This window comes from Oreochromis aureus, linkage group 10 (assembly GCF_013358895.1).
Source record: "Oreochromis aureus strain Israel breed Guangdong linkage group 10, ZZ_aureus, whole genome shotgun sequence".
Lineage (NCBI taxonomy): Eukaryota > Metazoa > Chordata > Actinopteri > Cichliformes > Cichlidae > Oreochromis > Oreochromis aureus.
The window spans coordinates 8068980-8096479 of NC_052951.1; the positions used below are offsets into that span (position 1 = coordinate 8068980).

At 40.7% G+C, this 27500-nt stretch overlaps 2 protein-coding genes and 1 non-coding gene across 3 annotated transcripts in view; 2 read left to right on the forward strand and 1 right to left on the reverse strand.

Moving 5' to 3' along the window:
• Window positions 1–6356: 6356 nt before the first annotated feature.
• trnan-guu lies at window positions 6357–6430 on the forward strand. Its single transcript has one exon. It is a non-coding gene; the product is annotated as a tRNA-Asn (tRNA).
• A 551-nt stretch (window positions 6431–6981) lies between these two features.
• LOC116324373 (beta-glucuronidase-like) lies at window positions 6982–16029 on the forward strand. The gene is made up of 12 exons (XM_031744953.2): window positions 6982–7262; window positions 8387–8572; window positions 9027–9208; window positions 9549–9691; window positions 9895–10082; window positions 10211–10363; window positions 10452–10630; window positions 11233–11379; window positions 12408–12492; window positions 13513–13689; window positions 13834–13969; window positions 14966–16029. The coding sequence occupies exons 1-12, from the start codon at window positions 7047–7049 to the stop codon at window positions 15094–15096; spliced, it is 1923 nt and encodes a 640-aa protein (XP_031600813.2). The 5' UTR covers window positions 6982–7046; the 3' UTR covers window positions 15097–16029.
• A 6246-nt stretch (window positions 16030–22275) lies between these two features.
• vkorc1l1 (vitamin K epoxide reductase complex, subunit 1-like 1) overlaps window positions 22276–27500 on the reverse strand; it is a 15815-nt gene continuing 10590 nt past the window's right edge. The window contains exon 3 of the mRNA XM_031744954.2: window positions 22276–26809. Within this exon, the coding sequence (XP_031600814.1) occupies window positions 26583–26809 (227 nt within the window). The 3' untranslated portion in view covers window positions 22276–26582. The remainder of the gene's footprint in view (window positions 26810–27500) is intronic.

The window sequence follows — 27500 nt, forward strand, 5'->3', positions numbered from 1 at the left end:
TGGCAACATTTTCTCCTCTTTTCAGGCCTCATACTTTGACGAACTCCTCCAAGGGATTTCATCAGATTAACCCGATCTCCTGTGTGTGGGATCTAAAGACCTTTGTGATGTTAAATTGCGAAGCTTTTTACGTTCAGGGAAACGGGGTGGTCGTGTCGGCACGTGGAGTTTCAATCACTCGCCAAAAAGCAGTAATCTGCTGTCACTCAAAAATACAATGTCCAATCTCTCCCAAAGGTCGCAAGTGTGATGAGACTCGAGCTCGGAAATGTTTGTTATACCATTTGTCAGTAATGGTTAGAGCGCCACCTAGTGGGATGACTATAATGATGATTGAATGAGATGAAATGTTAGCTGGTGGTTAAATGCAAGAATTCCATCAATGTGACATCAAATCGGACGTGCTGGTTGTAGGTGTTGGGCGTGGCTCGACGCGCCAGGGGTGCGAGGGCCCTCATAACGCTGCTTGCAGCTTTAATTATTATTATTATCATTATTACATTTTATACCTTAGAATAAATATACTCCCTGCCACCACGCACACACTTCAGCACCCCTAACTTTAAGGCCCTTCCTCTGGTTCAGCCTATACAGTATCTCATAATCTACTAGTGCATGTGCGTAGGTAGTATTGACAATCACTAGAAAATCAGTTTTTCTTGAGCAGTGTTTTGCAGCAGCTGTCATGTCTGGCTATCTGGCAGGCAGATGAAGGACCCAAATGCAGGACTCAGAAACAAAGGGAGTGAACTAAAGAAGGCAGCTTTATTTGCTGTAAAATGGTACTCGGAAATAAAAAATATATGTTAAAAATCTCTAATAAAATCAAACAGAAATAAACTAGAAACTAGGACTCTTGAAACTGGGAATTTACGACTAGGAATAAACGAGGGAACATGGAAGACAAGGACACAAAAGGGAACAGACCAAAGGAACAAGTAACTAAGTGTCATGAGCGATCCTATCCTGCCTGCTTTACACGACCAGACTCACGGGGGCGAAAATGAACTCAAAAACACAGCTTTATTGCTGGACAGCAGAAATACAAAACTAACCAAACTTGGGATAGACATGAAACTAAACAGGCAGGGAGGCAGAACACATGGTGGGGAATGAGGAAGAATGCGACACTCAACAGAGGGAAACAGAGGGCTTAAATACACAAGGAATGATGAGGAAACTGGAATCACATGGGGAACACAGATGAGACAAATTAAATATGACAAGACAGAGAAAGCAAAAACTAAACACACTGAACAGGGTACGCAAGACTTTCATAATAAAAACAGGAAATGATGAAATGAGCTTGACACAGGAGTAGAGGAAAAGCAGACGAAGGAGGGAGCGAGAGAACAAGAGAGAGCACGAGCGGGAGAGACAAGACAGGCTGCGGAACAAGGATAAACATGATAGGCGGGGAGACATGGAATGAAACACAAGGGAGGGAAACCAGACACAAAGACACACACAACCCACAAAACACAAACACACAGAGAGGGACACAGAAGGACAGAAACACAAGGGGAAATCTAATAATCAAGGAACTAAACACTGAATATAAGAAACTCAAAAAACCATAACTAAGACTACTAATGAACCTGAATATATACCATAATACAAAATATCACTACAACACTAAAACACAAGAAACTCAAAAACACTGGGTCAAAATGACCCAGAACCATAACACTAAGGACCAGAAACATGTTTCTGGTTTCATGTTTGCTTATCCTCATTTCAGCATCAAGCTCATGTGTTCTTGTCGCTGTCGCTTTTCAAAACTTTTGAATCCTGCAAAGGTTTGGCCTTCCTCCTGTCAGGATTAAGTAAAGTGCCTGTTTTGTGTTTTGTTCCTAAATCCTAACTACAGCTGCTGTCTGTACTACATACCTCCATAACTTCGTAGGTAACTCGTTCTCTATTAGCATACACCTTTGCATGTCAAACTGTGTGCACCAGTTTTGCTGAGCAGTACCGTTCTGATGTGCTGAAGTCTGAATGTCTGACCACACTGTGGCTGGAGTGCTTACATTGGTTCCCACAAGCTTACACTCCATCACACTTATCTTTCATAACATACACAAACACTATAATGGAATAGTAATCAGTGAACTATAAGCCCGCACCTGTCCAGTCTATGAGTCAACTTATTCTGCTAAGATCTGTGTGTACTGTTCCAAAGGGAGTATGTTTGGTTTTTGTATCAGGCTTCCTGTTCCCAGTCGGAACAAATGTTTCCACTGTGCAAGCATGTACGCTGTAGTGGCAGATAAAAGTGGGACTGATTACCCAGTCAAAAGAAAGGCATTTTTTAATAAAAAAAATTGTTCTGTGTGTGCTGTTGTTGGTCTGTGCCACCCTTCTCTGTTTTGGCCCACCTGTCAACTTTTCAGCCTACACACAGCCAAGCTACACACTGTTGGCATTTTAGAGCAATGCGTGGGAGTATGTTTGCTCAGGTTGAAAATCCTTCTCTGTAGTAAAATGTCTCAGCTTAGACATCTGATATATTTTCTATGTTCTACTGTGAATGGAATATGGGTTTATGAGATTTGCAAATCACTGCATTTTTAGTTTTTATTCAAGTTTTAAGTTTGGAATTCTTCTTTCAGCTGCTCTCTTTAGGGTTTGCCAAAGCGGATCATCCATGGCAAAAACCTTCTCAATGGTCTTCCTCATGTCCCCAAGCTCTAAATCTATCCCTCCCAGGTACATGTCAAAACAATCTCAGCCTTGCCTCTCTACAGTAACTTTGTCTGACAGAATTTGAGCTGAGCTGACCCTCTGATGTACTCATTTCTAATCTGGTCACACCCAATGAAAATCTGATTTTCAACTCTCCAGCCACCTGTATCTCAGGCTCCTGTCCTTCTGTAACGCCCACTGTCTCCAAATCATACATCATAGCAGGTTTCACTGCATCTTGTAAACCTTCCCTTTTAATTTTGCTGCTTACAGATTTCTACCCACTCCACCCTGCCTGCACTCTCTTCTTCACCTGTCTTGTTCACCCTCCGTTCCTTTGGATGGTTGACCCCAGGCATTTATCTTCACTGCCTCTACAGCTTGCATGTTGACCTGTCAACCTGTCTCTCTCTCATTCAAACACGTATTCTGCCTTGTTTCTGCTGACTTTCCTTCCCTTTTCTCTCCAGAGCATACCTTCGCTTCTCTAGGCTCTCTTTCACCGACTCCTTTCTCTTACTACAGATTAGAATGTCATCTGCAAACATCATAGTCTATGGTGACGCCTGCTTGACATCATCTGTCAGCCTATTCATCATCACTGCAAACAAAAAAGGGCTCAGAGTGTCATGGTTCTCAGGATCCGGAGAATGTGTGAAACCCGCCTTCAATGCACACCTGTTGCTCATTCACTCTAATCCTACTCTGGCTTCTAATCATGAGTGACTACCCTGGCAGACTCCTTAAGATGGCAGGAGACTCTGCTTCCTCGCTGGATCGTTGTTCTAACTAGCGTCAGTGTAGCCCAGCCTGTTGAGCATCTTTTTCCTTGTGATTTCTCAGAGTTTCTCCCTAACGTCTTTTTCCTCTGTATACAGGCTTCCCGGGTCTCCTGCCTGTTTCCCCTGCTGCTTGGACCTCTGTGGATGTGTCTGAATGAGGGTGAGGGTTTCGGATCAGACTGCTTGAGTGAGCCATGGACAGAGTAAAAGAAAAACCTGTGTGTGTGCCTGCCCTGGACCTTTCCCTCAACCTTGGACCCCCCAGAGCCCTGTGTTTTCCTATTCCATTGTATATATGTATATATCTTCACCTGGTGCAAAATTATATATATAAACCCTTCACCTTTTCTCTAAGCTTCTGCGAGTGAGTCCTCTACCAAACAAACGGTGACACAGAGCTGTCACAGACGGCTCACCACTCCCTCACTGTCCTCACACATTTTCTGCACCAGCTTCATGTACTTCTTTGCCTCTTCTCACTTCCTCATTGAGTACCACAATTCTTGTCTTTGTACTCTATCATGCTTTCTCTAGATCAACAAAGACAGTGCAACTCCATCTCCATCAGCCCTCTCAAATCAAAGATCTGTAGGGCTGTTCAGCAACATGAAGCCATACTGTTACTAACTGATTGTCACCTCTCTTCTTGTCTAGCTTCATCAGCTCTTTCTCATATCTTTATGGTATAGCTCAACAATTTTATTCCTCTTTTCTTACATAGCTCCATCAGCAATTTCCCATATCTTTATGGCATAGCTCATCAACTTTATTCCTCTGTATTTACAGCAGTTCTACATGTCATCATGGTTCTTTAAAATCTATACCAGTGCACTTCTCCACTATACAGCTATGTTATCTGGATTTACAGCCTTTCCTCTCTTCAACCTCATCATAGGTGCTTTCACTTCCCCCCTAATAATCTTCTGCACTTCATGATTTACTAAATAATAATAATAATAACTTTAGTTGTATAGCACTTTTCAAAACACTGTTACAAGTTTGTTAGAGTTCAAATAAAAGCCAAAATATTAAAGATAATTGCACAAGTTAAAACATATAGACACATATAAACAGACATACAGATAATTCGTCATACTAGCAGGTGTTACCATTGATCAAAGACAATTTATCACTGGCCATTGTATCATTCACAGAGAGTATGGGAATGGCTTCAATCACAGCATTGTAACATAGTGAATGATGTACCCTTAGGCCCCCTCCTCGATTCAGAGATGGTCTTTCCCTTTTCACATAAATAGCCTCCTTGACTCACCGTTCAGCGCCCTGTCCAGGATGTGCACATCCTCATAATTGAAAGAGTATCCACTGGGCTGTAGGTGTAAATAGACTGCAGAGTCCTGGCCTGACGAGGTAGCTCTTCTGTGTTGTGCCATCTGCTGCGCCAGGTTGTTTGGTTTCCCGAACCAAAGGATTTGGCAATCCTCCTGGGACTTAACAATGTACAACCCTGTGTATGTCGAGGGACCCAATCCTTGGGGTGGACCAATTTTTGGCACAGTGTGTTTTGATACTCCTGACACAGGGATCATTAAGGGTTTTCACTTAGGCAGCAGTTGTCCTTCTTCTCTCCTGGATCACAGGAGCTTTCTTTAGGTGCCTTCCCAGCCTTGACAAATGTCCAGCTGGCTTGATCACATTTACTCAAGCTTTTCTTGACGTGACGTTCTTCTGCTTCCCTAGCCACTGTGTCTGTGAGGATGGGTTTCACTCTATGTTGTAGCATCCTGATGACACCCAGTTTGTGCTCCAGTGGATGATGAGAGTCAAACCTTAAATACTGATCCGTATGCGTAGGTTTACGGTACACATCAGCTTTTAAATGTCCCCCATTACTGATGTTTCTCCCATTAAAAACGCTATGTCCAGATGAACAGGGGCTGATTGGGACCTGATGAATGTAAAAAAAAAAAAAAAAGAATTACCAGATTTTTTTTTTTTAACCTGAATTTTGTTTCTGAGAAAAATTAGGACATTTGTTTTCGATAGAACAGTGGCAGTATAATGTCCTCGTAAGTGGATATCAGACCCTTGTAGAGCAAAATTTTGTATTTTGGTCCAGACTACCCAAAATGTGATGTCCACATATGTGGACGCCAGTTCCTAGGAGAAAACTTTAACATATTTAAATGATGCCTTCTCTGTGCGGTTAATGAATGGTGAAATAAAAAGTGTCACATAGGCTTTTACAAGTCTACAAGTGCAAAAAAAAGAGGACGGTTGGTCACCCTAGATAAGTAAGATTTGCCATGTCAGGCGACTCATTGTGCAGTTTTCTGTGGCAGACGCAACATGAGGTATTATCTTGCCCTCCTTTGCGACCTCAGAGCAATAAAATCAAATGCTAAATGTCCAATACTGTTACAAAGCTTTGAGATTACAGTTATTTACAGTAACTGACTGTTAATGTTTAAACCCTAAATGTCCCAGTTTTTGCCCAGTTCACCTTAGAACAGCACAAATTACTGGGTCAAAATATCTGTCATAATGTAGTCTTGTAATTTTCACAATTCCTGGAAAGATGTTCAGTCTACCAGAATGACTTTCTGCTGTTTACTTTCTTCCCTTGTCACCGATTGAACAGTTATCCAAATAGCATATTTTATAGCCCAGAAAATTTAATGAAAGCCTCGAACTTCCAGTGAATGTTATTTGTTGTGCTTGCTGAGTAAATCCAAAAATCATACATTTAACTCATTTTACCTTAATTTTTCACATTTTGGTGAAGCTCGCTCATATTTGTTATAAATTAAATAAAGTCATTTTCCTCGTTTTGGTTTGGTTAAAAAAGACAAAGACAAATAAACTTATTTCGCCGTTGTCATAGTTCTGTATTTCTATATTTCCTGAAGTGTCTCCTGACTTCATCGAGTCTCTGTGGCGCAATCGGTTAGCGCGTTCGGCTGTTAACCGAAAGGTTGGTGGTTCGAGCCCACCCAGGGACGTACTTTTCCATAATTTACTTGTTTCTATATGATGATGACAGTGCAGGAAACGTTGCTGGAAACTTTTCTCTGCCTTGTCTCCTTTCTTGTCACTAAATATAATTTAAATTTAAGAAACGACTGCATTTTAAAAACGATATGACTTTGGCTCCCAACAGATTTTAGTATTGGTTTTACAGTTCTAAACACTTTTTTGATTAGAAGTTCTTTTGAGAATTGTTATTTAAATATTTATTTATTTATTTATTTTTGTGGTACTTAATGTTCATATTTGCTCTTCTTGTGTACAGGGCTCTGTGACTGTCTGTGAAAAGCCCTAAATAACTTTACTTTGTTCGACTGTGAAACAGTTCTCAGTGCCTTTCGCTGTGGTTGCTGCTGTCCGTCCTGCTGCATGCAAGTTAAGATGACTTTTTTTTAGAACTTTCTGTGAGTTTGCGGTGTCCCCGTTTTATCCAGACTTCACCTGTTTCGAAACATCTGCCCTTTGTAATCTCGGACCAGAGTCGGAAAATCTCATCACCGATGTAACGTAACGGCTGCTGCCACGTGACCTCAGAACAGGCGATAAAAAACTGTGTTTGTCTCTGAGAGGGCAGTAGGAGAGGGCTTCAGGATGTCTGTACCTGGAAGCTTCGCGGTGCTCCGTCTGTTGTGGCTGCTATCAGTGTTTGGCACGGTGCTCCCACTGGACGGTGGCATGCTCTTTCCCCGTGAGTCCTCCTTCAGAGAGGTGAAGGAGCTGAACGGGCTGTGGGATTTCAGGGCTGACGGGTCCCCCAACAGGAACGAGGGCTTCGAGAAGGCTTGGCACAAACGTCAGCTGGCAGAGGTGAGCGGGAACGGAGGTGATAGCAGGTCAGATGAAAGAAATCAGCCTACTGTTGACAGGGATACAACGGTCGCATACAGTGATGTACTCTCTGTAAACAAGAACTTTTAAACATCTTGCAATTATGTAGAGTTATACCCCAAAAAATCTAAAATAAAAGTTAGAATGCTATGAATTGAATATCTGAGGAAATATCCTTGGTTTTGGTGTTTGTTAATTTTTGTTTTAAGTTTTGAAACTGAAACTAAACTGAATTAAAAACAAAAAATCAGAAAAATCCCCAAAACAAAAACTATGTAAACAACACAGCAGTAAGGCATGCATAAACTTATCAGTTTGACTCACAGTGGTAACTAAATATTTTTGGTCAAAGGAGTTTGCAAAGAAAAGCGTCTGGACTTCTTTAAGTTGCTTGAAGACGTTTCACCTCTCATCCGAGAAGCTTCTTCAGTTCTAAGGTGTGAAAGCGGGTGTGGGACCTAGTCAGCCAGGGTTTCGGGTGGGCTCATTAGGGGCTGATTAGGTCCCACACCCGCCTTCACACCTTGGCGCATGTGATTAGAGGATCACCAGGGGGTCCTTTGTCCCTCCTTGGGGGGATACTCCCACTGGGTTTAAATCTGGGACTCTCGGCCATTTGACCTTAGAACTGAAGAAGCTTCTCGGATGAGAGGTGAAACGTCTTCAAGCAACTTAAAGAAGTCCAGACGCTTTTCTTTGCAAACTCCTTTGACTACGATGACCTGGATGACTGAGAACCTTCACAGACATAAATATTTTTGGCTTTTCAGCCCTTTGAATGCCACACAATAGGATACATTCCTGTCAGACTGTGCCTCCTTTTGAGGTCTCTAGAGGCATTTAGAGCTGAAGATATTCACAATTTTAGAAAAAAAAAATAGATGGAAAAATTTTAAAAATGAGAACAAACGTTGAAATTTTATATTAATAAGTCTCATCTTGTCAGGGCCAGACTCCCAGGAAGGGAGCTTACCATGACCTCAGAGAAACAAAATGACCTCAATTAGATGACTATGTCTACTTTAAAATTAATAATAAATAATATAATATAATAAACATGGGGCTAAAGTCCTGTCTTCTCATTGTTGTTTTGTATTCTTTAGACGGGCCCAGTGATTGAAATGCCAGTTCCTGCCAGCTACAATGACATCACACAGGACCCCACACTGAGAGATTTCATTGGCTGGGTGTGGTATGACCGAGAGGTGGCCGTGCCTGCCCGCTGGATCTCCGATCAGGGAACAAGAGTAGTTCTTAGAGTGGGAAGTGCTCACTATTACTCAATAGTGGTGAGTATCACCTGCATCTTTCTGAGCCATTCACTCAGAGTTTGAATAAATTCAAATATAAAAAGTTATCATCCGCCACAAAAATCATTTTAAAAATCATGTTGTTTATTTGAAAATATTACAGAAAAACACATCATGTAACGAAACACATGTTTTCTTGAAAAAATATGCTTTCTTTACAAAAAATCTGGTACAGCAGCAGATGAATTTCTTGATATAAGATCTCACCGACTTAAGAGTTTGCTTAATAGTTTGTGTTGCAATGAGTGTTTTCAGTGGGTAAAAAGTCTGGACTGTCTAGAACTTAAACTCATTAAACCTGTGGATTCACGCTGTTGTAATACATGCAGACTGTGGTTTGCCATCATTTTGCTAAATAAGGAAGTGACACGCAATGAGATTGCGTGTCACTAAATTGCAGCTCATGTAAAAAGGTGATCATTCTCTGTTGCAGTGGGTGAATGGAGAGAAAGTGACAGAGCATGAAGGTGGCCATCTTCCTTTTGAGGCAGAGATTAGTAGTTTAATCCGCAGGGAACCAACGAAGCCATGCAGAATCACCATCGCGGTAAACAACACCCTAACTTTGGAGACTCTTCCTCCAGGCACCATCCAGTACATGAATGACAGCAGCAGGTAGGCTCATTCTTTGGTTCATGTGTTTGTCCAACCTGATATTATGGCAAAGCGAGTAATAGACACGCTGGTCCATTTCACACTTTGCCTCTCCAAAACATGAAATGTACACGCAAACAGAAGTTACAGTAAGTTGTAGTAAGGAACCTGGAATGTACGTCATATGTTTTTTGCTTGCCTTTACATATATTATCTTCCCCTGCTAGTAATGCAATTACTAGCGTCTATTACTCATTTTGCTGTGATACTGGGTTCTTTTTGACTTCCTTGCCACACTTCAAAACTTTAAGCTGATGCATCAGTATAATGTAAATGATGAGAAACTGTGTTTGGTCTGCAGGTATCCTGATGGGTTTTTTGTGCAAAACATGGACTTTGATTTCTTCAACTATGCTGGGATTCATCGTCCTGTACTGTTGTATACTACTCCTAAGGTGTATGTGGATGACATCACAGTGGAGACCAACTTCATGGATAACACTGGTAAATTAAATTAATTAATACAGTGATGCACTGTGATTTAAAATCCTTACTAACACAAAATAATTTGTAAGCAGGTAAACTGATGTACAAAAACTCAGAGTGAAAGATTAGCATCCGCATCATATACATCAGACTTTAAATGTGCAGTTTCTGTCTATTCATTAGATATTGCTTCTCTGGATATTGTTTCCTCTGGATTGTAGGTCTTATCAGATACAAAGTATCTGTTCAAGGTGGCTTCAGCAACACTCTGAACATTACTCTAATGGACAAAGATGGCCACTTTGTGGCCTCCTCCAATGGATCATCTGGAGTGCTTAGAGTGGTAGATGTGAAGCTGTGGTGGCCGTACTTGATGCACGAGAATCCAGGTTACCTTTATTCTATGAAGGTAAGGCAACATGCTCACAGGCATGTACGTGTATTTCTGCAGTGTGATGTGGTTTGACTGAGCATTGCCACTCGATTTGTGAGGTTGTGTTGTTTCTATTATTCTAACATTTTCTCTCCAACATCTAGGTCCACCTAATTGCAGTCAGTGAGACATCAACATATGAGGATGAGTATACTCTGCCACTTGGCATCCGCACAGTAAACGTTACCAACACCCAGTTCCTCATTAACAACAAGCCATTTTATTTCCATGGGGTCAATAAGCATGAGGACGCTGACGTAAGTACCACTAGAGGGATGAAACTCCTTTAAATTTTGCAGAAAATAGGCTCCGTATGTTTACTTTTCTGGTTTTAATGTGTTGTAGATTCGTGGTAGAGGCTTTGACTGGCCCCTAATTGTAAAGGACTTTAATTTAATGAAGTGGTTAGGGGTCAACTCGTTCCGTACCAGCCACTACCCCTATGCTGAGGAGATCCTGCAGATGTGTGACCGTCATGGGATTGTCTTGATAGATGAGTGCCCGGGTGTGGGCATCAAAGACATGTAAGTGTTACCACACATATCTGTGTGACCTTTGGATATGTTTGAGGGTTCAGTAAGGTTAAAAGTGAAAAATTCTGTTTGCCACAGCATATGAAGACATAGAGAAAACTGCACATGCTGTCCAACACCACCCCTGCTGAAACTCTTTATGAACTTATGAACTTCATGCTGTCCAAGTTAGAATTGCCAAAAAATGTTACACACTATTGTGACCAATAGGAATACTGCATGAAATGACATGTGATTGTCATAGGCTATTAGGATTCAGTCTGCATATCAAACTTGACTTCATTCCTAAGTTAATTACAGCTATGTCACACAGTGTATCAGACAATAAGATGACTGTCTGCCATACACATGTTTAAATTGGAGTGTTTTTTTCGTATTTTTTTTTATTGACGTTTGTCCACATGTTTCAGACCTGAATGTGTACAGTACTCATAGTATTACATTTTAGAATAAAAGAGTAACTCACAATAGCTGAACTTTACTGGAAAGCAGAACAGTTGTGAGTTAGGTCTTCACATCTTGCAGTGTGGATGGATCTGAGTCGTTAGTCTTTCAGCTCAGGCTGAGATGTATCTTTTGTGCCTTACTGATAGTCGCAGTTTTGGAAACGCCTCTCTGTCACACCACTTGGTTGTCATGGACGAGCTTGTGCGCCGGGACAAGAACCATCCCTCTGTGGTCATGTGGTCGGTAGCCAATGAGCCCGCCTCAGAGATGCCTCCTGCTGAATTTTATTTCAAGTGAGTACAGATTATTTTTCTTTTGAGGTGTAAAGCTCCAATTATTGCCACCCTTCAAATAGTCATCACTGCACAGATAAGCAACATGATGTTGGATTATTCCGTTTGTTTGAAAATGTAAATTCTGATGTTTATTCTACTTCTCAAATATGTGCTTTATCACACTGAAGGTGTAACAGTAATAACTCTTAAAATCCTGGTAGAAAATATCAGTTTTTCTGTAGCATCTGATATCCATCTGATAACTGGTATGAGGGACAAAGCTAGTTAGGCATGAGTAACATAATGTAGTTTTTAAAAAAGTGGATTTTGTTTTACAAAAAAAGCAAAAAACAAAAAACCCAAAAGGTGATCCTGGAGCCTTAAGAAATTAAGTGAACAGAACTAATTAGAGCTGAACTGATGAATAAATTTTTTTAAAAAGTAGAGTGCTGATTTTGCATAGTTTAGCCATCAGAAGGTGCAACTCTGCAACGTCCCTGCTGTTTGGAACCCCACAAACACAAAAACCAGCTGATCCAAGCAGAATGTAGTGTTAACAAGTCATGTCTGAGAGAGGAAAAAATGATCAAATAAATAAAAATTGGCTGATATTTTGGAATATCGACTTTTTAATTTACTAAATATCATGTTGAGCTTAAATATTCTGTATCCTACTGGCCCTAATTGTAATGGCAACAAAATATAACAAACTAACATTTAAAACCAAACTAAATTGAGCATAAAACAACCAACAACTGAGCTAAAAAAAAAACAAGCAAAGAGGAACTTAGAGACAAACACTAATGTAATTATTAAGAAACAAACATTTATTTTAACCAAACAGTAATGAGACAGCTAAATGTCCAACTAAGGAAGGGAATTTAACATTTAAAGTAAATAATTCCAGCCAATTCCCCATAATGTAGCAACACTTGGTATGTCCCAGACAGCATTTCCTGTATTTATTACAGCTGGATTTCAAGACACATCTTTTGCTGATTTGAACCCAACATCAAATCACTTCCTTTTTTTCTACCCCCTTACAGGACTTTGATTGAGCACACCAAAGCTCTGGACCGAACCCGACCTGTCACTTACGTCACAATCGCTGAAGCTGACATGGACAAAGGGGTGAGTTTCTGCATCCTTCACACTAATGTCAACATCATATATTAAACAAAGTCTGCACATCCCTTTTTTTTTCAGTTTACAGACTTTTTATTTGACACATCGTTAATGATAATATTGTAACAGAATTTGCTAAGTAGCACCTCTGTTATAATCATGTTAAAAGATGAAGTTTGTACTAAGTGGAATGAATCACATTGAGTGCTTCAGGTCTGAGCCCTGCTCAAGATAGCAATTTAACTAAGTTAGTGGGATACTCCCACTGGGTTTAAATCTGGGACTCTCGGCCATTTGACCTTAGAACTGAAGAAGCTTCTCGGATGAGAGGTGAAACGTCTTCAAGCAACTCAAAGAAGTCCAGACGCTTTTCTTTGCAAATTCCTTTGACCACGATGACCTGGATGACTGAGAACCTTCACAGACAACTAAGTTAGTTAATTAACACTAGATGAGCAGCTCACAAAACCCATGTTAATTTTTCTTTTTAAGTCCTAATAAGTCATAGTAAGTAAATTTTGTCAACTGAGTATGTTTCACCCTCTTTGGAATATTATTGTTTACATCAGTTTCCTCAGTTTTGTCTGTATTGATCGAGCCCCGGCTGGGACAGTCTCGGTCGTTGTGTCCTTGTGCAAGACACTTCACCCGTTGCCTACTGGTGGTGGTCAGAGGGCCCGGTGGCGCCAGTGTCCGGCAGCCTCGCCTCTGTGGCTGTGGCTACAATGTAGCTTGCCATCACCAGTGTGTGAATGGGTGGATGACTGGATGTGTAAAGCGCTTTGGGGTCCTTAGGGACTAGTAAAGCGCTATATAAATACAGGCCATTTACCATTTTTAAAACAAACGATGCATTCATTCATTTACCCAACTTGAAACTGGTTGATAAAAAGCATCTTACAGATTTTATTATTTAAAGAATGATTGCAAGAAAATTGTGTGATAAATGTTTAATAAATAACTGTATGTCATAACCATGTTGAAGAATACTTCTGAATCCTTTTCTGGGTTATTTTTTTTCTGTAGGGTCCCTATGTAGATGTAGTGTGTGTAAACAGTTACTTTGCCTGGTATTTTGATCAAGGCCGACTGGATATCGTTCCTCTTCAGCTCAGCACTCATTTTGAAAACTGGTACAGAAAGTACCAGAGACCCATCATCCAGAGTGAATATGGAGCAGATGCAGTTCCAGGGCTTCACATGGTGAGAATACACTCACTCACTCACTCACTCACTCACTCACTCACTCACTCACTCACTCAAACTTTTGAGTGACCCTAACCCTAACCCTCCACTCACTCACAAGTCAGTTCCGCATCTTTAACAAGTCTTACTGTCACTCTTTAGGATCCACCCATGATGTTCACTGAGGAGTACCAGAATGCTCTCCTGCAGAGCTACCATGATGTGTTCGACCAGAAGAGGAATCAGTATTTCATCGGTGAACTCATCTGGAACTTTGCAGACTTCATGACTGCACAAGGTACTGCAGCTTCAAAATAAAGCAATCTGTAGAACTAGAACTGCTGTCATACCCCCCCCCCAGAGGTAGGATAGTCTGCTTATTTCCTTGTCAGAAGAATAGATCTCTTTCTGAATGATGATCCACATCAGCAGAGGACCAGGAAACTCACCTGAATATTAGTCAAATTGCCTCTAACACACTCTTAGTAGTGGTAGTGTGTCATTGGCTGGAGCTGTTGTCTAACCTGCTTCCTACAATGGGGCCCTGGTTTACCAGCTAACACAATTTAATCTGTATTTGATACTTTTGCCACAAACGCTATCCACCCTTTTAGAGTTAATATTCATTTAATTTTATATCAATTCATTGCATCAGCGGGTAAATTGGATTAAAAAAATCACCTTGATTAGTAAACTCTTGTCATGAAGGTTGCTGTGGTTATCAATTCCTAACACTAACCCTCAGCACCAGCCTAGCTTGTAGTATAGTGATTGCACCTATGACGGGCTCTCTTAAACTGTGTCAAAATTGCAAAGATGACAAGGTTGCAGGAAGACAGCAAACTGTGGTTTACATTTGTGTATGCCAAAAAAACATGACTTTCAGTGTGCTGTGGCCAGGTTTACCTGAGAGCAGAAAACTGGTTTTAGAGTCTTCTTGGCTGTTTGACTACTTGCACCATGCTTGATGAATACATTGTTTCACATCTTAAAAATAAAAGGTGCAAGATGCACATTTTGAAACTGTTGACTATATTTAAAAAAAAATGGGGGAAGCTTTAACAGATATGACAAAGGGTCAAAGATATCTGCATTGTGTAGCAGAAACGAATAAGAGCTAGTGCTCCCCAGACATCACATACAATCTATGATTCTGACCCAGTCACGCTGAGGGACAACAATAGCTGAAGCTCTGGGGAAGCAGCCATTAGGTTAAAAACCAGACCTTTATTTATTCAGCTTATTATATTCTGCACTGTGACAGTGTTCCTGTCAAACTGTGTTGTGTCTGCAGGAATCTATCGTGTGGTGGGGAACAAGAAGGGTATTTTCACCAGGCAAAGGCAGCCCAAGGCAGCAGCGTTCCTCTTGAGGAAGAGGTACTGGAGGCTGGCTAATGAGACGGGCAGACTGCTTCCTGACTGACTAAATAACTCTGATCACTCTGAAACTGTGATGGTAGTTGCAGTATGCTAAACCAATACTGTGATATTGTGTCTGAACAACATCTGTGTGTGTGTGTGTGTGTGTGTGTGTGTACATATTGATCTTAACTAATGAACTGTATAATAATTTATTCCAGCTGTAGGGAACATTTTATAGGTCTACAATGATTGAAAATAGACTCTTGTGCCTTATCTATTGTGAAGTTCACCTTTTCTAATTAAAGCCTCAATTTTAAAAAGTCTGACGCAAATTATAAAATATAATATCGTAAAACAGATTTTTTTTTTAACTGCAATAATTTGCAAATCTCATAAGCCTGCATTTTATTCATAAAAGAACAAAGAAAACATATTTACTGTTTAAAGTGACTTAGCTCTCTCCCCCAAAGATACGAATGAATCTCTCTAAATAAATTACACTGTCAGAAATTAATGCCACTGGAAAGCAGGCTAAAACCCACTAAACCAGTATGTTTTTAACCAGGACAAGACCTCATTTTGTCAGGAGCCAACCTAGAATTCAGACAAAAGGAGAGACCAAAAAGACCACAGAGTTTATAGGACCAAAATATATTTAATTAAACTGAGTGATTTAGAACAAGTGTAGTGTAGCGGGTGCATGGATGCTTGTAAATTATAGCATACATGCAAGAAAATTGTTCAACCGAATGGGAAGAAAAGAGAGAGCAAAACTCTTTTACATAGCAGGCTTCAGTTCTTTGTCAGTGTCCTGGGGAAAGAAATGGGATGATTATCACCTATTGCCAATAGGAGGTGCCATAAGGGTGACCTGATATTGGCACATAGATGTCTCCAGACATGGACTCTAATCAATCATGTGAAGTGTGGGTGAGATGGGACAAAAGATACTTTTTTTTTTTTTTTTTTTTTTCATTTGTCTGTCCCATTTGGTTCTTTAGCCGTCAGAATTGTTGTCTGAAGACCAACAAGGATACCAAATGGATTTATTTTGCCAAATGGATCATCATGGCATTGCCGTATTGGTCCATTTGATCAAACTTTGTTGTTATTATTTATTTTATTTTCAGTTGTTACAGATGGGACAGACATGACTGGGGGATAGGAAAGGGAGAAAGAAAGAGAGGAAGGAAAAGAAAAACAGAAGGAAAAGGGACAGTGAGAAAGGGCACTTACAAAGACAAAGAGAAAGAAAAAAAATCTCCTGGATCACCTGTTGAGAGAAAAGAAGAGAAGACAAGCAAAAAAAAAACAAACAAAGACAAAGCAACATACTAAACACAACACCATCACGTTAATCTAGCTAAGTGTGAACAGCAGTAAATACTAAATATTGAAAGTTGTTGTGCAGCACGCAGGGACAGACAGCGCACAATGTGCTTTGAAGTAGCAGCTAAGAAAGGTGTAGTTTATGTCTACGAACAGTGAACACCCGTGTGCACACCTGTGTGGATCAACGCTTGTATACAAAAGGTTTCCCCATGTAACAGTCTGCTAGAGGGTGTGGAGGCCCATAGCCCCGTCCCCAGGGCATGAAGCAGGCATGGAGGAGATCCAGGCTCCAGACATCCAGAGGCCCCAGAGTGCGAGAGCCCAAGGAGTACCACTGGAGGGCATCCGTGCCACCCTCCTGGGAAGGGCTGAGGAGATCCCCAGACGAGGGGTCACCCAGTAGCCACGGAGCAGAAGCCAGAGGGGGCTGCACTGGCGTGCCCGCCGGCTCTGCCGGCAGCCAGCTGTGCCAGAGTGAACCGAGTTGCAGGCCCGGGCCGGAGGCCCGAGGCCCCTTTGCCCCGGAAGAGGCCTGACCGGCGATAGGCACCAGGCCCGCCAAGTAGCCACCGGGAGTGAGCTGGTGCATACCTGAGCGCCCAGCCCGGACACCAAGAACCACCAATGCACCAACCCCTGAGGGCATCAGTTACCAGCAGGGAGTGTGGTGAGGGGAGATGAGCCTCCACACTTGGAGGGCCTGGGAGTACCAGGAGGTGGAGTCTAAGACCCGACCTGACATATAGACACAGACAAACAGGCACACACAGACATAAACATGCTTTCCCACCCTCATGCACACATATACAAACACTCAGCACTCACCCAACGTAAGGATAGACATACATAGACATGTACACACAATCATACTCCCCAAACATACTCTATGCCGGGTCCAGGTACCCTCGCCCCCAGAGGGGGAAACGGCACCAGACCCAAGAGATGTGACCCTTTCCCCGGGGTGGAGGCAAGCAGACCGCCCAGGCTCCGCAGCAGCAGGGAGGCCAATCGGACAGCCAACACCTCCTCCCAGCCCCCGGCCCCGATGGCTAGTAGAGAACGGGGGTGTGTGAAGACCCCATACCTCCCTCCTCCCGCTCATGTGTAGTGTTGCTGCGTGTTGTTCTAAAGTGCATTTAAAACAAGGGAGGGCATGGTGCTGCTGCCAGAGAGCAGCAGGTGTTAGCACGGCCCCTCCCGAGAACCCTCAATGTCTACATGGATTTAAAATTGAGAGGTGGGCACCGGCGCCAGAGGTAGGGTTGAAGGGACAAAAGATACAAAAGATACTTAAGATTTATTTGAGATTTTCATGTCCAGTGGGGAATGATCAAAATTCTGGCACACAGCTACAAACAAGCCCTTTCACAAAAACTCAAAAGCTTCAGAGTTTAACATCACCAAGGCTTAGATTCAACTCACCAAAGATAATGTTGATCCAATCCAGGAGGAGTTAAAGTACAAAGCCTGAAAATTGTGAAAATGCCACAATTACACCTGACATTTAAAGTAGCTGACTTCCTGTTGGGTTTAAGATATGGTTCCAAGAGAGTTTTTTGAAGTTGTCAGGACATTCCACGAGGCTGCTAAATTTCAGACACATAGATGAAATGTTACAGTATAAACGCTTGTAACATTTAACTACACATAACACTACTTTTTTTTTTTTTTTTACAATTTTTATTTTGTAGGTGGCACTATGGCCCATAAAACATGAAAGCCTTTATCAGTTTGGAGGTGTGTACCAGTTTTCATGACTTTTTAAGTTTTCCAAGCCCCTCAACAGCAAATTGTTGGATGTGGATGTGGTCAGTCTGAGTGTAGCAGTACATCAGAGTATAAAACATGACATTTTGTGTTGGCACTAGGCGGCGCTCTCACTATTGCTTGCTATTGATGTGTTCAGGTCAGGACTGGACAATGTGTCTTTGAGTTAAAGCAACGTTGTGTTTCATTCGAAATATCAAAATTTGCACCAGGGTCACACCCTGGTTTTTCAAAATAAAGCAATACCAACTCCTTGAGGCTTTTCTAACCAAATTTTAGATAGCTCAAGTCAACCACCCCGTCCGCCAAAGTGTAAAACATGACATTTTCTGTTGCCACTAGGTGGCGCTATGGTTGTGATTTAATGTGTACATATGGATCTGTTCAGGGATTAATTTTCATAGGCATAACTCAATCTCTGTGTTATAAAATGTTAAGAGTTTGAGCACGTTTAGGCGCTCAAAAGGGTGATTTAGTTGATGAAATAGTGTGTATGTGTATGTGTAAATGAAAATAAACACTTGACACTTTTGTAATGAATTTATTAAAGACAATCTGCTCAACATGCAAACAGTATCTGATCATATGCAGTGCAGTTCAGCAGTGGACGGTGCTGCCGTCACTATTTTCAAAAAAGACCACATACACCTAAAAGGTTAAGTGACGTATCGATCATGGATGGTGGCATGACAGCAATCAGACTGTTCACTATCAGTGACTCAGGCTGTACCCTCATCACGTGGTTGACCTTTGAGTTCCAGCAGGACAAATATTAAACATTTAAACTCATTACACTAGCCTACCTGTCAGAGTTAATGTCTGGTGCTGCAGACATTTTCCATTAAAATGTACTTTTCATAAAACAGAACTGTTTTGATTGCTTTTCACTTATTTCAGGCCCTTATTTCCAAACATTTAAGGCTTTTTTTTTTTCAATTGGTCCAACTATAAGAGATGTTTACTTATCAGGTTAGATACATGTCATTAAACACTAATCTGCATCGGCGATAACACTGCTATTAATGAAATTCAGCTGGCGTGACTGAAACACACTGGAGATACTCGATTCTCACATACTGTTACTAATGCTGTCATGTTCTGTGCAGGTCTATTTCATCTGCATTAACGATTCACTATTCACTAACCACACAAGAAAAAAATAGTAGTGGTCAGGCATGTAGTAGTTTACAAAGAAATATCTGTGTTTTATAAGCTGTTTCTTTTAGATCATGTACATCCTAGCCTTACATGTTACTGCATCTTGCTACAGTGTATTTTTACTCCTCTTACTCCCTTATTACCATTTGCATATCCTGGAGCTAACAGCAGCATTTGTCCTAGATGTCGTTCTAGAGGCAGAACTAGTTCATCATCCAGGAGCTGTTGTGTGACCCTTTGTGTTCTATATAGGCTACTGAAGACACAAAGTTTAAAGTTTACTCATAAACTTTTCTCTACATGAAATCTCAGTATTGGAAATCTTGTTTATCTAAAGTAATCAGTCATTTCCCATAAACCTGCTGTTTTTTCAGTCATTGTGATCATCAAAAGAATATTCTAAATTAAAAATAAATAAAACGTTGAATGTGTCTCTTGTGTTTAATTCTCAAGGGTAAGTTTAGAATAAGGAATTCCTGACTGTGACATTAGACTCATGTCCAGTCTCCACCACCCACCCTCTTTTGCCACTTACAGACATTGAACAACCTCAACCAAACATGAAAACTCCACTCTAAATCTCTCTAAATCTTCAGTGTCTCCATTCACGTTCTGCCTATAAACAGGTTTGGGTAGGATAGGTACTCAAATCTCATATGTCATCAACTGTAGCATTCCAGCCGGACTATTCAGACGATGCACTCAATGATCTTAACTGATGGACCATGGTGGCGTATTCCAACCTATTTATTCACAAATTACCATAGACACATCGTAAGAGCTGTAATCATAACATAAAACAAAATAAACATTCACTTGATATAACTACATTTCCCTTATGCTAAATAATACACAGAAAAGGCACATGAGGTGCTAGCACCAGCCTGCTAGATCACTCAGAAACTTGTTAACAACCAAGTAATAAATTTACAAATTGTCCGAAATGTAAACAACAAGTACAATACACAAACATACCTGTTCGCCTTCCAGCTAGATGCTAATTTAAAGATGGATGGAAAACGATAACTTTCTCATTCACCTTTTCTGGTGAGCAAACAGAAGCAATCTTCTTTCCTGGAAGTTGCCCGTTCCGAATTTCAAAATAAGTCTAACAAACATTATAAGATATAATTCGTTCAGAGGTTTAAGTATCTAAAATTTTTTTAAATAGAACAAATAATCTGGGTCATTTACATCAACAGCAATCAAATACTCCACGGTGAGTGTGGTGAATGACACAAGGAGTCAAACAATCCCAGTCCCTAGAGCACCACCTCTCTCCCACTGTGCTCTGAAGTAATCAGAGTACACTCCAGACTCTGCAGCAGCTCCACATCAGACTCTGATTTCTCCACTCACTTACCAGAAACTTCACAAATACCTTAGATTCTGAGTTACTACACCTCTCCTCCAGACTCGAGGACCCTGATTTGCAAATGAAATGTAAAATTTTTCACCTGAAAAAAAGACTTTTAAAACAAGTCTTACTTGTTCAATCTTTGTCAAAGTGTTCTGTCATCAACTTTATCTTTAAGCAAGCTAACTGAGCCTGAGGTGTAGCTCTTGGCGGGCTTTGTAGTTACCAAGCGTTGCAGTCTGACCTTGGGGTGAATTTGCTGGCATGTCCACTCCTGGGAAGACTAGCAACTGTCTTGGATGTTTTCCACCTGTGAATAATATCTTCCACTGTAGAGTGATGAACTTGAAACATTTTGGAAATAGCCTTATAACCTTAACCAGACTGATGGGCAGTAACAATTTTTTATCTGAGACCACAGCTGATGTCGTTCCCCCTTGGCATTCTGTAAACACACCCACAGATGCTCCAGACCAGCAAAAGTGCCCAAACTTCTGCTTTTACAGAGATGCTCACACTGTCTGATGATCAGTGCTTTGTAATCAAGTGCATGAGCAAAAGTTTCAAATAAAGAAATTTTATTTGAAGAATCTGGTTGCTATTTTGCCTTTTTCTTCCTTTGAAACTAGTAAAGGTGTAGTTTGTCACATGGTCCTTCTGCATTTTTAAGACCTGATAAAGACCAGGTGATTATTTATTACATCACTATGTGGAAAACCTTAGAATTAAAAGACAGTGAAATTAGTTTTTTTTCCCCCTATCTTTTCCCATTGCCCTGACAACTACGTACACTTCAGTAAAAGTAACTTTTCAAGATTTATCTACTCAGTTGTACTCGTGATGGCAGACACATCAGCACACAAGTAGAAATGTAAATGCCATGTGGGTGACATGGCCCACATAGCGTGGGTGCTATGGTAAAACAGAACTATAAATCCAGCTTGAGGTGTTTATGTAAACACTGAAACAGGTTTGCTTGCTGCAAACATTCACACTGGATCCTGCATAAAGAACTCTGGTACTCCGGCTTCCTCCCACAGTCCAAAGACATGCAGTTAGTGGGGTTAGGTTAATTGGTGACTCCAAATTGCCCATAGGTGTAAATGTGAGTGCGAATAGTTGTCTGTCTCTATGTGTTAGCTCTGCAATAGACTGGCGACCTGTCCAGGGTGTACCCTGCCTCTACCGTGGTAGCTGTGATAGGCTCCAGCCCCCCTGCGACCCTGACAAGGAGAGAATGGATGGATGAGTGGAAGAAAGAAATGATGGTTGATGAAATCTCTTTTTTCTTTTTTTTTTAAGATCCAGGAAGATACAGAACGGATAATATTTTATAGAGAATGTCAGTTATCTTTAAAAGTGAACACAATGATGGCTTTGGCAACTTACCACTATCAGCTGAGCTAGGATACAACTTCATACTCATTTCTCTTTCAGATAAAAGCCACTGAATATTGTTTAAAGACTCAAAAATGCTGCCAAAGTAATAAGATTGCCTTTTAGGTTTTATTAGTCCAAATATTCTAAACATTTAAGCTAATAAAACCTAAAAGACTTAAAAGCAAGTCTTTTTGTCTTTCTGTATATTAAACACATTATTTCATTCAAATAACTTAAACTAACAGCTTCAGAGGGAATGTTTTAATGGTAGATCATTTTCACATGACAATGACACAATTAAAAATGTTCTCACGTCAACCTTTTTCCACAGTTTTCCCTTAAGGTAAGCAGGATTTAAACAGGTTATTTTTTGCACCTTCCTACCATTCGTGTAACACTTTTCCATGTAAGAAAATACAGCATTTTAAAACATATTTGGCAATACAGAAGCAAACCCAGTAAGATTTCCTCCACAAAGAAATTTAATAAACTTTTTATGCTGACACGTGGATATCCTAGCCCTCCAACCCCCCAACATTTTTTTTTTTTACTAAAACAACCCAGAATGTTAACAGTCTATACAGCTAAAGGGCATAATTAATTCTGAAAAAAACGTTACAATCTTATCATTGGAACAGAGTGTGTTTTCAGCTAACAAACATCTAACTAAGCAAGATAAAGATAATTACATAGTGGAGTAAGGAAAAAAGGAACGGCCATTTCTGGCAATTTCTGAATAGAGTTTGGTACTGATACCAGGTATGAAATCTTTAGGAATCACCAATTAAGCGAATTACATCCTAAGGCAGGCAAGCACAAGTGCCTGTTGCAGTTCTTCATTTTACAAGGCTATTTACTGTTGCTCGTCTTTGGCTCAAGGCCTAGTGATCAAACAGAAGGCACTTTCGTTGGCATTGGTGATGCAACTAACATGGCAGTTTTACCTCAGGGCCTAAATGAAGATTCGTGAGAATGTAGCAAAGATTATGCCTTGACCTTGATTTTAGAGTTACATCATCAAGGAAATGGCGATCCTTTTACCTGGCGAAGATTTCCCAACCTTTTGAATAAACATCCATCAAATTTCTTTCTTGTATTTTTAAAGTAACTTTACACAAATAGTGTAATGGGCTTTCATGACTGGAATCTTACCTATTGTACGCTTGTCAGTTCTATATCAGTACTCACAGGTAACCATACTTTTTAACTAGCAATCTGTCAGTTATTTAAATTTGGAAAAAAAAAGACTTCAGTGGATTCACTTGCACAAGACTTATGAGAGTGCAGAAAAAGGATGAAAGAGTGTGGTTGGTAACCTTGTCCAGTGCCGAGATGAAAAACAACGTGGCATAAGCCAGGAAATACTGTAGATAAGGAAGTTCTTACCGAAGATGTACTATGATGAGACACTAACATTTAAAGGACTTGAATAGTATTCGCTTTTTTTTTTGCTACTTTACCACCAATCACATTTACATAACTGGCAACCATTTTTCAAAGCAAACCAATATTTGAATGAGGTCTCCTATTCCAGGCAGCCACTCATCTCCATTCTGTTTTATGCAGCATGGAAATTCAATTTTCACCAGTTTTCATACTGGCATAAGGGAAACCTAAAATGCCATTATTAGCATGACCCAAGTGGCTAGAGGTGATTTGGGTTCTGGGTAATTGATCCATTTTGAATCTTGCTTTAAAAACCTTTTAAGAGTATCATCAGAATCAAAGTGAAGTCTAATTAAAGTGGGCCCATATGCTCTTCTCTTGGACTCCATCAGAGTAGCTTTGTATGACTTATAGTTCAAAATAATCCTCATTTATCTTAGCCCCTAAGTTCATCCATATGTTCAAGATCCCTCTGCCCTCATGAACAGAAGGTTTGACCAGCAAATGTGTGGATCTTCTGCACTCACCGTCTGGACCATTAGACTGAGACGGCCACATTAGAGATATCCACTCTCATTCATACCATAAAGAGCCAAGAGTGGGGAAAATGACCCGACACCGGCTCTTTAGAGCAGCCTGAAACTGAGCTTTTGTCTCACAGAGATTACTTGTACATTGACCTCATTATTTAAAACTTTGGCCACGTTTAATACAAGCATCCGCCACTGTAACAGTGTTAGCATCACAGGTCCATTTTAAGCCAGTAGGCCCACACTGGACATACCCAAAGACCAAATCTTAACATGACTGTAAAGGATTAAATGATCATCGTCTCACAAAGAAACAAATGTCTGCCTGGAATGCAGGAAAAACTATAAGAAATTATTATAAAGTGTACCTTGGAAAACAGAGGCGTAGTAAATGAGTCCCAACATGCAAGAACAGAAATAATTTCACAAGAAAAAAAAAAAAAAAAAAAAAAGGATCACCTGAATTTGCATTTTCATACACAACCAATGACTTTGTGATTTATCACATCACGAGTAGTAAATCACTAAAATGACTTCTATGACAGTTGCTATCAACACTTGAAAACCCTCAGAACGATGGAACAGCTTTGTACGAGACCCTGAATTCTACTACAGAGGAATGGAGAGGATCAAGGATGAAACTATCAACAGGCTGCTTTATGACCACAGATGAATCACATTATTACACTTTTTATGACTCTTACTGATCTTTGACAGTGGGTGCAAGATTGTCTGATGGCCAACATATGCTAAAAGCCAGGAGATGGTGTACCGTGCACGTGACAAACAGGATACTTTTATCAGTGGAGTCTGGATGGAAGGGAGATGATGGTTCTACTCCCTCGTTTCACTACATGCTGCGTTTGCTTTCTCCATGTCTGCTTAGACCTTCCAATGGTGGGTTAGACAAACAACAGTGATCAGGTTATCTTTCTCTACTGGAACAAAACCCAAATAACCACCCGTGTGGTTAACATGCTGCTTGGTTTTCTTACAGATCTCCCTCCGATCACAAAATAGTACATTTTCCAAGTTTTGTTCACATCCTGCAAATGAACTGTAACTCAGCTTGGCAAGATCACTGTCACTGTTCAAGTGATATCACATGTATATAAAAGCCCAATGAACATTAATGAAGCAGGGACAGAAAAATAAAGAGTTGCTTCTGCCACTAGGCCGCTCCTGCCCTTGAACAATCACAGTGTAGCAGGCTTTGCTACCTTTATGAGCATATTAGGGAGAGAGAGAAACACTTTACTGGTATCTTAATTTATAAAATTATGATCATAAAAATAAAGCCTTGGACCTGTAACAATAAAACAATGAGGAAAAAAATTGATGCAATAACATGACATCACCCACACTCCCACCCATCCCCCCCAAAAAGGAAAGGTAATTTACCATAACACTCCTTTAGGCACATAATTCTTTATGGGTTTCCACTCGTGTGGTGGTCAGGAATGCTTTATACACAACAACAACAACAACAACAACAACAACAAGAAAAAAAAGTGAGGGTGCCTTTACTCAAACCTGGCGAAAAGAACCTGCAGTTCCATTTTGAAAGACTTATGTCTGTGGCTTCAGATGAAACGACCACGTACAACAAAGAAATTCACACACAGCTGAACTGCACACCCAACCGGGACGACGGGACAGAAGACATCCCGAACGCATCTGAAGTCTGACCCACCAAACTGAGATCCTGATCACTTATTTGTAATTTTTTTTTAATCCAGATTTTCTGTTGCTTTGTTGGTAGTTTTTCCATTTTTCCTTAAAGGTTTGTGATTCAACTAAATCACAATCTAGTCTGGAATATTGCTCAGCAGCTATGTACAGAATTGCAAAACAAACATTCTGACTGATCCACACACACACACACACACACACACTATATCTCACACTGTGCCGTGTTTACTTTTAGTGGTCCTCTTCAAAAAGAAATGTACTAAAAAGTGTAAACATAAAAAAATAATAATAAACTGTTGCCCCCTTCTCATAAAACCTGATCTGCAACTATATGATAACCTAGTAAGTGTTTCTTCTAATTTTGGAACCCAATATTCGGCTCCGAGTTTTAGTGCAGATGAGCTGTGCAGCAATAGGAGCTTTCCAACCATTTCAAATCAAGCACCCTAAAAAAAGTCCTGTGTTTTTCTTCCACTTTCCAATTGTTGTTCAAATGAGAGCCGTCCTCTGCCTCTGGTTGTTTGTGTTGTTGTGTCCTCACCTCCCCCAAATCCGAGCGCGCACACACACACACGTACGCACACACGTACGCACGCACGCACACACACACACACACACATGCACACACACACACACACACACAGCCAGCCCCTTCCTTAAGTGAGTTTAAAATGTTAAAACAAGGAGAAAGAAATTAAAGGAGAAAAAAGAAAAGAAAAATCATCTTTCACTTACAAATCCTTCTGTGTTTGCAAACAATGAGTTGTCAGGCCCAACATTTAAGTTAAATTTCTTCATTTTTTTTTTCTTTTTTTGAACACACAGCAGAATAAACATTGTTTGGAAGCAAGGTCTCCTGGTGGCAAGTCAAATGTTCAGAGGTCACATTTCTTTTTTTTTCTCTGTTTGTTTGTTTCTCAGATTTTTCTTGCCGTTCTTGGCAGCTCAGTCCTGCTTGGCCTGTAGCTGCTGCTTCCAGGCCTCGTTCAAGTAAACCAATCGCTTGTAGTTGAGAATAAAGAGAATGAAGTTCAGCGCGTATGTGGTGATGCAGATGATGCAGAAGTCCTTTAGGACAAAGTAGAGGATGTAACCCAGGTAGAGGGAACCAACCACCGACAAAATGGATGTCGTCATGAGAATGAGGGCGGCCATTGCACTGACAGTCATTCCTAAGGCAAGAGACACAAATTGAGGCTTAAGCAGGTAAGCATTAAAGAAAAAAAAACTACACCTTCACACACAATCTCCTGAGAGAGCTCCTGTCACAGAGCTTTCAGCCTCAGACACTTCTGCATTTATATTGCGAGTCCTCGTGACGACATTCAGCCCGCACGCTGAGCCAGCCACTGCTCGTGTCATCGTGCTGTCACTTGAGGTGTACTGTCCTTGTTTCGTCAGTGTCTGCACTTCTTTTACACCTGGTTTGTACTCATAGGAGTCACTACTAAACACACAGGTATTCTGTTTTGCTACCGTTATCGTTTTAGACATCATCATCATCATTTAGATCAAATGAGGGGACGCAGCTTTGGTCCAACAATCACTAACAACCGGAAACAACATGTTAAAAAAGCTGTTTTCAATTCCATCAGCCTGTGGTGATAAAAACAAGGATTTTTACAAATGTACTGGTAAAGTTACCGCGTTTGTCAAAAGAGTGTAAGGGCTGAATGATGGCAGGAAAGGCAGCAAAAATTCCCTGAGCACGCTCTTTCAAGCAGCTATAGTGTGTGTTGCTCCTGGCTGTATCCACAGACACACACAGATGTAGATTGTGTGTACTTTTGGGTGTGCCCATTGCCATCTATTGTAACTACAACACTGACTGTGGATGTGAACTTCATGCTTCAAAGACACTAA